The sequence below is a fragment of the Coccidioides immitis genome, assembly GCF_000149335.2.
Source record: "Coccidioides immitis RS genomic scaffold supercont3.3, whole genome shotgun sequence".
In the NCBI taxonomy this organism is placed as follows: domain Eukaryota; kingdom Fungi; phylum Ascomycota; class Eurotiomycetes; order Onygenales; family Onygenaceae; genus Coccidioides; species Coccidioides immitis.
This window is the reverse complement of record NW_004504308.1, coordinates 2,148,933-2,161,493: the sequence shown is the minus strand read 5'-3', so window position 1 is coordinate 2,161,493 and position 12,561 is coordinate 2,148,933. Positions and strand designations below refer to the sequence as shown.

The following is a 12,561-nucleotide window of genomic DNA, read 5'->3' as shown; positions in this document are numbered from 1 at the left end:
GAAAGGCTTCCCTCATTCCCCCTTGAATGGAAAAATTAAAAGATTCATGGTCATTAAAGCACATATACCATTCCATTGATAACTGTTAAAACCATAAAAATAGGAGGGGGCATTACCACAGCTGGAACTCAGGAGAGATTTAAAAAGAGGTCGCAAAATGCCCATAAGAAGGAAAACCTAAACACCTATCAAAAAACAAACCATATAACTGTTGCTCATGAAAAACACAAAATCCTGGTGTTGAAATTCCCTTTCCCTTTTTTGTCCAACCCCCCTTTGTTATCAAACCGATGCTCCACAGCAGACATGGCCCACGGAAGCAAATGATCCGCCAGGACATGCTCAATAATCCCAGTCCGGAATCCTGATCCAAATCCCTTGCTAAACAATAAAAATGCATAGCATCTTTAAAAAAAAAAAAAAAAAAAAAAAAAGTATGAAAGAAACTCCACCATGCTGATTTTGATACTGCGCTTCAACACTAACTTCGATATCATACTATCGTCGCCGGGGTAGAAATGTAAATAGCATGTAATTGTTTAAAACGGGCGAGAAAAAGGACGACAGCGTAAAGTAGACATCCACAAGCAACCCATATATATGAGTGCACTATCTTCGGAGTACAAAATTGCCGGCGTTTGCAAAAAGATGTGAAAAAGATTTGAGATATTCATGATCCCGATGTATATGCCGGGTTTAATGGTAAATTCGATGTGAATAAATCGTTAGCAGGAAGTGCGTCGGAAGAAGATAGCTCATTAATACAGAGAGACGAAGGTATGTTTAAAACTTGGTCATTGTTGGATGACCTTGCTTGTTGGAGCAAAGACGCCCTGAAAGCAGGGCTGATGGGCAATTGCGACGTGAGGAGACTGTCGTGGGAGGAAGAGTACCGCTTGGAATATCGTCTAATGTCGTCAATGCACGGATTGATAGGTAAATTCGATGTGAAAAGGTCATCGGAAGGTATCGAGGGGGTATCAAGTTGCATCGCAGAAATACTGTCTTTATCCACGAAAGAAATGCGGGTGGCGAGCCTGTGAGCCGACAGCCCCAGGTCTGCCTTCGCAGTCGAATACGCCGTAAAAGCCGGGTTAATGGGTAGCTTTGACAAAAGCAAATTGTTGAAGTCTGATGCGTACAATACTTGTGGGGTAGGTTTGTGACAAGCAGCACTGCTCAAATCCCCACTATCAGCAGTGGCTTCTTCACTGCTAGAAGTTGCCCCCGCTGGGTATGTCTTAGAAAGTAGGTCAGGGTCAGAATATACTCGTCGCGCCTTGGATTTCCCGTTGCTTAGAATGAAAGGGTTTTCGAAAGAATATGGAATATGTCCCCCAACACCGGTAAGCACTTCCGGAAGTTCCTTCGTTTCAGAGACGATTATTTTGGGACAAGTAGCCTGGCTTCCAGGTTCCAGTGAATCGAACTGCGTTTCCTGCTGAATTGGAAAGACACCCGTGTTCAAAACAGATTGGCAGGAAAAAGGATTCCTAGAATTATTTGGGTCTAGTTCACATTGCGTGAAGTCTTCAAGGTTAGGGTGGTTGTCAGTGGGCTCCACTGATAGGCTGGCTTCGTCTGGGCAGTACAGATCACCGACAGGAAAAGGCAAGACGTGGTCATCTAGTACTTCATCTTGCAACCTCGTGGTGTCATACTGTGTCGAATTCGCGCTTGTTCGACGCGTTGTTGTCAGGTGGAGCGCCACATTGCTGTGCACATCACTGTCCAAGCTCCGGTTAGAATTGGGCAAACTGTGGATATGGATGCTGTCAGCTGGTTGCTCCCAAAAGCCATCCGGCTGGTGATTATGATGGCAAACATCTGAATCCGCAACGTCACATCTCTGGGTAGTGATGAAATTGCCAGAATCCTGTTCAGGGTACTCTAAGAACTTTTCCAGAGCGTGGTTAGGCAGATCCTGTGGAAATAGTGTCAACAATTCCTTGGCAGAAAGACGATTCTGGGGCCTTGGGTTCAGACAAATATGGACTATGTTTCGGAAATAATCAGGTATCTTTAAATCACCTGGGATATTCAAGGGACGAGGCTGCGCTCCAGGCTCATCTTCTTCCATAGCCATGGCCCAGAGGGTCATGCCTAGTTGGAAGAGATCCGATTTCACGCCAATGTACATTGATATTCTTTGCTTGCTTTCAATCTTTTTGGTGAATTCTGGAGGTTCCCAGCCAATCGGGCATCCGCGCCGATTGATATCAATGATTTTGGCATCATCATTTGTATCAACAACCACATTTGACACTGTGAAATCTCCTTGAACAAACCCAGCTTCATGGATATCGGCAAGGCCCTTGATAATTTGTCGAGCCCAGCGCTCTCGCCGAATCCATTCTATCTTGCCTTTGTAGTCAAAGAATAAGTCGGCCAATGAGCCCTGGGATGCGAAGTCAAGCAGAAGCCCTTTGACCACCGTCACAGAATCATCCACTAAGATGCCTTTAAACTTGATCACACAATCAGAATCTAGTAAAGCATGCAAAGCGTTGATCTCATATAAAAATTCTTCAACCGTATCTGGGCCGGTTATCTCTTTTTTGACGTAGTTTTCTCCATTCAGCTTCACATGGTAGACGAAACCAGACAGATGGCTATGAAAAGCGATGTGACTTTCCGGGATTAGTGGCGGACTTAGATGGGCAATGCTTGAAATTGGCGGATAAGGAATAACCTCGTTGATATCTTCGGTGACATGAACATGCAAACGTCCCTCATGGGTCTGCAATTTTAGATTCGTCACGGTATCATAGAATTCGATCTCGTCAATAGAATCCCTGATGGCTTCGTATATTCGGGCATTTTTGTCGCGGTGGAAACGTAGTTCCTTGAGATCCTGTTCGAGAGAGTCTGGCTCCGCGTCCCGATAATCACAGGTCACAGTCACTCTCCGCCAGCGGTTAGGAGCTTCCGCATAGGTGATGAAAAATTTTTCGCGGTCCGACCTGTCCCGAAAGCGCAAACTCAAGTTCAAAATCCATTTTTTGTCCAATTCCAATTGCAACACGTGCTCAAAGTCTTCTCCATAGCCAGATGCAGTATCGGCATAAGTTGGGGTGTCGCAATTGTCGAGAATAGGAGAACAGTTCCTGAAACTTGCGCGAGTGGTAAGGTAGGAATTATCGTCCCAAGAGAAGTCTGGCGCCGAAGACCGAGGAGCGGAAAGAGCGCGTGAAGATCTCGTTCGAACGGAGCTGAGCGGCCTGCGATAGTCGGCAGAAATAGCGCGACGGTGACTCTTTTCAGTTTTTTCGCTGGGGGTCAAAAGCTCTCTACGTTCAGCTTTTTGGGTCTCCAAATCCCCTTCTGCAGCAAAACTAAGGTTTACGTTATTCACAGATCGTCTCTGAGGAGGAGATATGCCATATTTGTCATCGCTATTGTCTTTAATATCGCTACTCTCGTGGTCGGGCCGCTTGACAGGCCGACGCGGTTCAATGGGTGGTGGTGGCGCGGCAAGAGGGAGAGGGAGAGGAGGCGGCACGGGAGAGGGAGGTCTGGGGGCGGGAGTGTTCTGCGGGCCTTTGCTTTCCTTTGCCAGCCATTTTCGCAAACCCAATCGATGCAGGAAGCTCTGTTTAATAGGGGCGGATTTCTTGAGGTTAGGCATGGGTAATATGGGGTCCAGAAACGGGCCGGAAGTGTCCGCAATTGAGATGGCCATGCAGCACGACTTGACACGAGCTCTGGCTCGACCGCCGCGTTACAACTGACCAGGACGACAACCGGCTCAAGACGGTCGGGACGTCCATATGAAAAGAAGTGTAATGAGGGGGCCAATCGAGTCCGGATCACCTCTCCCTGCGAGCGTGCGAAAGGCGTTTCGGGGAGGGGACAGCAACGAGGTGAAGGTTGGAGAACTAGGAGTCGCTACTGTCGATTAGCCTATTTAAATAGCTTCCAGGTGCATTGGGTTTCGCGGACGCTGAGAGGGGTATTGCTCTTCCTTCGGTGTAACACGATCACGCAAACAGGCAGTATGAGTACGAGCGTGGAGGCGAAAGTGTTCCTCGCTAAGCACCGACGTCGGTTGATATCGCCCACCCAGGATGGCAGCACCAGAAAACGGGGATGTAGAAACAAGATAGCAGCAAGGCAATCGAATAGATTTGCTTCTCTAGATCAAGTGGGCATCAATGGAAAGAAATGAGGAGGAGCTTTCACTTGGTGCGGGACGGGGAGGCCGTGGTGACGCTGCGTTGTTCTCTTTGATTCTGTTGGCGGATAGGTTGAGGGTAGATAGTACATTCTATTGCAGTACTTGCTTTCTTCAATGTAACTTTGGCGGCAAGGAATTGGCCTGCTGAGTCGAGCGGCAGCGTGAAGAGCGAGAAAATCAGCACCAGAATGAGGCTGATGGGCGGTGGTGATGATCGGCTTTTCAGGAAAATAGCCTGGGATGAAAATTTCGAGCCCTTTTTTTTTTCACCAAGGTCTCACCGCCAACGGAAAAATTCCTCAATAATAAGATCGCAATTTCGTCAAATAAACAAACAGCAATAAGGTCTCAAACTAGGGTGCCAGATAATGATTTATTCGGTCCAGAGCCGCGATTTGTCGAGAGAAACATGCCGGACCCTACATACAAAGAACCTCGCTCGAATAACCGTCCGTCTCTCAACAGCAATAAAGGCGACGCCAGGGGAGAAACACCCCTTGTAGGCCTGCCCCCGGACACACTGCAAAGTGAAGCAACTCTCCCTGCGTGATTTTTCTAGAAATTCCCGACGAGGCCTTCCCGCTCTCCAAGGCCTCCCAGGATATAAAAACCTCTTGCATCGCCGATTTGTTGGATGCAGAAACTCTAGTGATCTCATATCGGGACCCATGGGTTGGCTTCCGTGGTCGTACTGTGGTTCTCTCGCTCTCCAGACCCAGACTTTGCAGCGGTTCCCATTTTCATTTAAGCCCACGCCCGGGATAATGCACAGTGGAGACACTCGCCGACATTCCTAGTTACATGTCCGCTGCACTGAGTACAGATCCAGGTTCCCCCCCTCTCTACCCTGATTTGCCCGGCTTTCTCAACTCGAAATATCCCAGCAAGGAAATATCATTCGAAGAGCGTTTCCCGTTATCTGTTGGGCATTCGCATTGGTAAGGCGTCCGCAGCCCTCCACTGCCTTACATACACACCAAGGCATCTGCATTTTCTGCATTAGTCGGAGTTTGTTCGCAAGCCCTGTTTGTTTGCCAACTTAGGTCACTTTAGGGCAAAGCGTGCTCAGCACCGATCACGTTCAATGCCAGCAAGCTGCGCTGGCTCCAATTGACCAACGCATATAGTACCAAGCTACCGACGCGGTACTCTTCCGAGCCTCCTTCTCCTCCTTTCATTCCGTCATCGTTGCCATCTCGTGTGCAATTTTGCCTTCTGCGGATTCTTCTGGGATTTCGGTGTGTAGAGTCAGATCAATAAATCCTGACAGGTGGCCCTGTTTTAGAGATGGTTACCCTGCTTCGTCTCATCTTCATCCTTTTTAAAACACCCATGAGACCCCTTGACTCCTCCATGTCAATCATTCACATGCGCTTTAGCCGACTTAAATTTCTTCATCGCCATCCTGTAGTTCAAAGACCATTGGATGGAAAGCGAAGGATATCCCATGGAACCCCAAATCCCAGATGTGGCTATCACAGGTTGGAACAAAGCCATACATCAAAAAAGAACATCAAGCTCGGACCCATCCAAAGGAATTTGTAGAAAATAAATCTTTAACTTGAGCGTTTTGGAGGCTGCACCGCCAATTCGCAGGGATATTTTTCACGGTATCCCGTCCAACTGAAAATCCCGGAGCCGGTCAATTGCGGCTTTGCGTCTCCCCGTTCTTGGTATGCACACACTGTTCGAGTGTCTGTACGTCCCCAACATGCATGCACTTCAGTCTCTACATCAATGCACCTCGCTGCATGCACTCTGCCTGTGCCCCAGACTTTGTTCTTCAATCAGATCATCTCTTCGTAGACAAAATAATCACTAAGGTAATATACAAGGATGCCAAAGCTTGCTAGTAAACAAACAATGCCCCAAAAAAAACAGTAATAAGCCAAAAAAGCGCAGCCCAGTGAACGAGTGGAGTGTCTTTAGAGTTTTTTTTTTCTCGGCCCTATGGAAGCGTACGATTCTTCCACTGCATACGCCCGACATCATCACCTGAGGCGGCAAGGGAGCAGAAAGCACAGAATAAGAAAATACAAAAAGAATACCAAAAATCTATCCATCATGCAAACAGCATAATAGTCCAAGGCTGTGCAGTTCTTTTCGCAGGAAAAAGGGGGGACAAGCATCACAACACGGGTGTGGGTACTGTACATACATATGATCAATTGCCCACACTATACAAAAAGAAAACAGAAAAACTCCAGAGCATGCAAAAGAGGTGGGAGAGATGCATGTGTATATGCTGGTTAGACAACAAATAGGAAGATTTTGTGTAGCATGGATATGCGCGAAAGCCAGGGAAATCATTAGGATGACAACAGAGCCCCAGTGTAACTGTAAACAGATTAGACGTCACTGCATACTGCTGTCAATGTGGCATTCATTCATTTAATTTCATCAGCTTTCTCCGAATCGCTCAGCTGAGCTTGCCATGCGTTGTTGGCTCTCTTGGAATCAAGGTCCTTGAAGACGAGGTCAAAGACTTCGGAGTACCAGCTAACAGCATGTCCATCGATTCCTTCCTTGATATTCTATATTTCATTCAACGGAACTCGGTTAGCTTGTTAACTGACTTTAAGGTTGATAATGATTATTGAGGGAAGAATACCTGTGGGAGTTCAAGCCAATCGGAGATATTATCCGAAGGGAAAATGATAGTTTTGGCTCCTGCACGGCGGGCGGCGACGGTTTTTTCTCTGAGTCCACCAATCCGGAGAACTTTACCTGTAACAGTAAGCTCTCCCGTCATGGCAATAGTCGGATCGATGGGCTGATCGAGGGCTAGAGATAACAATGAGGTGGCCATGGTTATTCCGGCGGACGGGCCTGGAAGGCGAAGTCAGTCAGCAAACCTCTTAATTGGAAAAAGGCGCAACCTCAAGGTGGCAGAGACATACCGTCTTTCTGAACTGCACCTTCAGGGCAATGTAGGTGGAGTCTGGCCTTCTCGAAAAATTTGTTCCCTGGGAAGTCCTTGGCTACAACAGACTTGGCGAAAGAGTACGCAATAACAGTCGATTCCTTCATAACAGTCATGAGATTACCCGTCTGTTCAAATCCCGGTTGCGACGATGGTGTCAGGGCAGACTGCAAGATCGATTCGACATAAAGTGCTGCACCGCCCATACTCGTCCACGCCAGACCCATGGCGACACCAGGGGGAGTGACCTCATAGAGTCGATCGGAGGTGAAGACTGGTGGGCCGACATAATCCTTCAGGTTATCCTTCGTGATGACCACATGGACATCATCTGGGACATTTGCTGGAAGTAAGGGAGTCTCCCGATTCAAGTCCTCTGCTTCCTTTCCATTCTTCACGGCCTCCTGTGCTGCCCTAACTTCTTCTCTCACCACATCCTCTTCCGTAGGTTCCTCTTCGCGCAGATTTTGAATAATCTTCAAGGCTGCCTTTCTATAGACCTTTTCGATCTGCTTTTTCAAGTTCCGAACTCCACTTTCTCTGCAGTAAGACTTGATAAGCTCCTCAATGGCATTCTTGTCCAGCTTCACATCAACTTCCTTCAGTCCGCTTAATTCCTTTGCAGCAGGAGCGAGATAACGTTCAGCAATCGCCATCTTTTCATCGGCAACGTACCCAGATAGTTCGATAATCTCCATACGATCCAACAAAGGCCGTGGAATGGTGTCCGTCATATTTGCTGTGCAAACAAAGAGGACCTTCGATAGGTCCACGGGAACATCCATGTAGTGGTCCAAGAAAGACGAGTTCTGCTCCGGATCCAGAAGTTCAAGCAGCGCCGAAGACGGATCACCTTGGTGTCCACGGCCAATCTTATCGACCTCATCGATAAGAATGAGCGGGTTCTCTGTCTGACACTTTTTAAGGGCCTGAATGATACGTCCAGGCAAGGCACCCACATAGGTTCGTCGGTGACCTTTGATCTCCGCTACATCCGTCAGGCCGCCAACGCTAAATCGATAGTATTGTCTGTTGAGGGCACGAGCAATAGATTTGCCGATGCTGGTCTTACCCACACCAGGTGGACCAACGAAGCAGAGGATTTTGCCCTCCACAGTTCCACGAAGCTTCCCTACTGCGATAAATTCCAAGATGCGATCTTTGACATCTTTGAGGCCGTAGTGGTCTTCATCCAAGACCGTCATCGCATTTTTAATCCCAAAGTTCTCGGCGCTTCGTTTACCCCATGGGATCTGTGTTATCCAGTCAAGATAGTTTCGAGTTACGTTGAATTCAGACGCAGCTGGCTCCAGGTGCGCAAGCTTGTTCAACTCCTCATCGAATACTTTCTTGACAGCTTCCGGCATCGCCAACTTTTCTGCTTTCTCCTTGAACTTCTCGACTAGCTTGTCCTTTCCGTCGGACTCAATGCCAAGTTCTCTCCTAATACCTTTCATTTGCTCCATCAGCCAGTACTCTCGCTGTCGTTTTTGGATCTTGGCCTCGACATCTTTGGAGATCTTCGATTGTAGCTGAGCGTTCATAAGTTCCTTCTTGAGTACCACAAGAGCTTTAGATAAGCGCTCTTCAACGTTCATCGTTTCCAGAACGTCCTGTAGCTCTTTAATTTCACCAGCAGAAACAGCTGCCGCAAAATCGGCGAGTTTAGCTGGTTCCTCGATCACATTCCCAGCGGATTGGCTCATAGAAAAGGTGGATATTTGATCGCGGAATAATGGATTCAAATTCGCTACGTCCTTGAAGACGTTGACTATTTCGCTCGTGACAGCACGGATAACGGGACTCTTCTTATCGACAGGCTCTTCCGCAAGGTTGTCAACGTTAACTATGCTAACCGGGTACTTGTGTAGAAATGATGTTGGCTCATAGTTAAGGACATCCTTCGGCGCCTGCTCCATCGTAGCCTCTTCGAAGCTGGCGACAACATCCCCTTGTTTATCCAGCGGTGCCTCCTTTTGAGCTTGTGACTCGGGTTCCTCCTTGGCTGCTTTCTCTTGTGGCGGTAGCAGCGAAGACATCTTGATCCTGCGGTGGGGATATAGAACTGCTGTCAAGCCATTCTCATCGCCATGAACCGGAAATGCACTTGTTATTTGCGCAAAAACTCCAACGTCATGAACATCGTCCATGCTCTCGATAATGTCCTTGTCCGCATTTTCATCTTTGAACAGAAATGCACCGACATATGGCTGACCTCGCTTCATCATCTCTTGGACTGCTGCAACAACGTTGGGGTCTTTGATTGTGATTGCCTTGTAGAATCCAGGAAACAACGGCCTCCGCGCTATCGGAATCGCCATCACCTGCGGATATACATCGGGAATTGAGGGTTTGGAGAGCGCGCGCTCCGCTGCACTCTTTCTCCCTCTCTTTCCTCCCCCTTCTCCACTCCCGGATGAGCCCGCACTGCCTCCCGCACCAGCGCCACTCGGCCGTGACTCCGCTGGTCCGCCCGACGGTGGTATAGGTGCAGGGTTGTCTGACGACCTCCCATCCTTTCCAGAATCTTCGGGCTTGGGCAGCTCTTCACGGTCAACGTCCGTTTCAGTTCCTTCTTCGCGCTCTTTCTTCTGTTGTGAAGGTGTCGGCTTTTCTTTTCGTCTGGTTGGGCTCGAAGAGAAAGAATGTGCAAGTGAGGGAAAAGATCTCGAGGCAATCGCCGCGCGGAACTCTGATGATACAGGGGCGTTAAGCCTAACCGGAGCAAGGTGGGATCTACATAGTATATTTCGAGGTGTTTTGCGGAACACAGCCCTCCAGGGGAGGCTTGAACTTCGAAGCATGCTCCCAGCTGGGGATCTGATAAAAGCTCGGCGGGACGGGGTGTAGGTGGCCTAGATGAGAAATCGCTTCAAAAAACAGGCGAGCTCTCACAGGGAGGAATTCAACAACGGTGTCAGAGGAACGAGGAGAAGGCAATTCCGTCGCGTTGGAGTTGCTGCCAGTCGAGAACGATGAATCAACGGAGGTGAAGCTCAACCCGGCGCGGCGGCCTCGGCGAAACACTTTTCCCGATGAAACTTTTGCCTTCATGGAATCTTCACGATGGATGTAGATCAAGGCCGCCTTCAGCTTTTTTTTCTCCCTTCTCTCGTCTTCTCACCCGTCACCTCGTCGCATATTTGTTTTATACCCAGTTACAGTCTGATATTACGTATTATCCGTGATCTATTACTTGCGATAAGTGGTGTGGTTCGAGCCATGCCGATGGCGGCCACATTCCCTTCACAACTTCTGCGTTCGTCTCGATGCTGCGCAAACCAATGCACGGGAATCTCCCGGCAAATACAATCGCGATCGTTTCATTGTGCCAGCAAATCATGTTATGAACGCAAATCATATATCCAATCACCGAGAAAGCGCTCTAATAGCCATGCAAGGGTAAAGTCGGCCAACCATATTTACCACATTTGAGCTTGTATACTGATTGGGGACATGGCTAGTCCTTTCATTCATCTGCTCCTGCCCAGGCGACCGTCAAAGATCCTTATAATGTCCTTGGGGTGAACAAAAATGCCTCTGCCTCCGATATCAAACGTGCGTACTACGGGCTAGCTAAAAAGTACCATCCCGATACAAACAAGGACCCCAGTGCCAAAGACAAGTTTGCGGAGGCCCAGTCCGCCTACGAAATGTTGTCGGACCCAGAGAAAAAGAAGGCTTATGACCAATTCGGAGCGCGAGCATTTGATCAGAATGGCGGCTTTAATCCTCACGCTGCTGGCGGTGGCCCGTTCGGAGGTGCCTCGGCCGGCGGCTTCCATGGCTTCGGTGGATTTGGCGGCGAGGTTAACTTTGAGGACCTCTTTGCGCATGCATTTGGCGGCGCAGGCCGGCGTCGAACTGCAAGAGGTTCACCGTTCCAGTCAACCGTGCTTGTCGGTGAAGATATCGAAGTTCAAACGAACGTTTCGTTCATGGATGCGGCAAAAGGAACCAAAAAAGATATTTTTATCACCCCTCTAGTCAAGTGCAATTCTTGTCAAGGAGAGGGTTTAAAACCTGGAAGAAAGAGATCACAATGCTCCGCCTGTGGAGGATCAGGAACAACGGTCCATATTATGGGCGGGTTCCAAATGGCGAGTACCTGCGGAGCCTGTGATGGCACAGGTAGCTCGATTCCTAGAGGCGCTGAGTGCTCAAGCTGCCATGGAAACGGAGTCGTTAGAGAACGACGCACCGTTCAAGTTGATATCCCCGGGGGTGTGGAAGATGGCATGAGATTGCGGATCGCTGGAGAAGGTGACGTGCCACCTGGAGAGCCTGGCACCCGTAAACAACGAGGCGACCTGTTTGTTTTCATCAGGGTTGCTCCTGACCAAAGGTTCAGCCGATCCGGTGCCGACGTCCTTTATACTGCGTCAATCCCATTGACGACAGCCCTGCTGGGTGGCGAGGTCACTGTTCCAACGCTTGACGGCGAAGTCAAGGTGAAAGTGGCCACCGGAACTGGTACTGGTGACCAGATCACTCTATCTGGAATGGGAATGCGGAAACTGGGTGGCCGCCGCGGAGGAAATGGTGACCTCAAGGTTCAGTTCAAGGTCGCGATGCCGAAGTATCTCACTGCAAATCAACGGACCATCCTGGAGGTCCTCGCCGATGAGATGGGTGATAAAACCGCTAAGAGGGTCATGAACGTGAAAGACGACAGGTAACCAACCATGTCGAAGCTAGTGTTCTCTGTTCTCCGGCTGACACTAGCTTTCCTAGATCCGCTTCCAGCCCCGATTCAAAGTCCGAAAAGTCGGCTGATCCTCACAAGGGCGAGGGTTTCCTTAAAGCTGCTTGGCACAAATTAATGAACCAGCACCATAAGCCAACCGATTCAAGCACCGAGGGCAAGTCCGACGCCAGCCAAAAGAAGGGCTCGAACCAGGACAACTCTGATAATCACGACGAGTCCAAGAAGGCTTCGGGCTCCGGTTAAATCAATACTACCCGAGCCTCTTTTTTGATTTTGCTTTTGCTTTTGCTCATAGCGTTCTTGCATTGCTTGAGTTTCTTCCATGTATATTCTGCTGAAAAAGCCCGTTTCCCTTTTTGGATCTGCATACCGGGAATACATACATTCATGATTTGACTTATAGATTCAGGGATTTCCTTCCGCTGTATTATTATTTGGCAAGCTCATCTCCACTTGCTCTGAGGTTGAATTAATGTTCAGGTGTTTCGCATTGATCCTTGCAGCGGTGCATGCGCTTATGTATGGTAGCCGAATAGTGCCTTTGGAAAAGAGGATTTAATTTGGAAAAAAAAAAAAATTATTGATTCATCAGACTTGCAGGGCGACAAGGCAACAAGAGTAAATTTTAATGTTGTAAAAACTTGCAGAATGGCCATGGATACTGCATCGTCTCAATGGCGCTGAGTACGATAGGCTCGAAGTCACCTTAACGCCGTACTTATTTAGTTACATCAATCCTCAGCTTTGCCTCTT

At 48.6% G+C, this 12,561-nt stretch overlaps 3 protein-coding genes across 3 annotated transcripts; 1 reads left to right on the top strand and 2 right to left on the bottom strand.

The window, feature by feature from the left end:
• Positions 1-27: 27 nt before the first annotated feature.
• Positions 28-4,591, bottom strand: CIMG_08143 (serine/threonine protein kinase). The gene has a single exon (XM_001240979.2). The coding sequence runs from the start codon at positions 3,680-3,682 to the stop codon at positions 671-673; it is 3,012 nt and encodes a 1,003-aa protein (XP_001240980.2). The 5' UTR covers positions 3,683-4,591; the 3' UTR covers positions 28-670.
• A 1,361-nt stretch (positions 4,592-5,952) lies between these two features.
• CIMG_08144 (ATP-dependent protease La) lies at positions 5,953-9,904 on the bottom strand (the record flags this gene model as incomplete). The annotated part of the gene is made up of 3 exons (XM_001240980.2): positions 5,953-6,711; positions 6,789-7,006; positions 7,078-9,904. 3 exons carry the CDS (start codon positions 9,902-9,904, stop codon positions 6,565-6,567), a joined length of 3,192 nt encoding a protein of 1,063 aa, XP_001240981.1. The 3' UTR covers positions 5,953-6,564.
• A 298-nt stretch (positions 9,905-10,202) lies between these two features.
• CIMG_08145 (chaperone DnaJ) lies at positions 10,203-12,395 on the top strand. The gene is made up of 3 exons (XM_001240981.2): positions 10,203-10,502; positions 10,565-11,775; positions 11,835-12,395. Exons 1-3 carry the CDS (start codon positions 10,323-10,325, stop codon positions 12,049-12,051), a joined length of 1,608 nt encoding a protein of 535 aa, XP_001240982.2. The 5' UTR covers positions 10,203-10,322; the 3' UTR covers positions 12,052-12,395.
• The last annotated feature ends 166 nt before the right edge of the window (positions 12,396-12,561 follow it).

Coding starts and splice junctions, on each gene's coding strand:
- CIMG_08143 (XM_001240979.2), bottom strand. CDS start 3,682: ATGGCCATCTCAATTGCGGACACTTCCGGCCCGTTTCTGGACCCCATA.
- CIMG_08145 (XM_001240981.2), top strand. CDS start 10,323: ATGCCGATGGCGGCCACATTCCCTTCACAACTTCTGCGTTCGTCTCGA. Junction 10,503..10,564: donor GCTCTAATAGCCATGCAAGG/GTAAAGTCGGCC, acceptor GGACATGGCTAG/TCCTTTCATTCATCTGCTCC. Junction 11,776..11,834: donor ATGAACGTGAAAGACGACAG/GTAACCAACCAT, acceptor TAGCTTTCCTAG/ATCCGCTTCCAGCCCCGATT.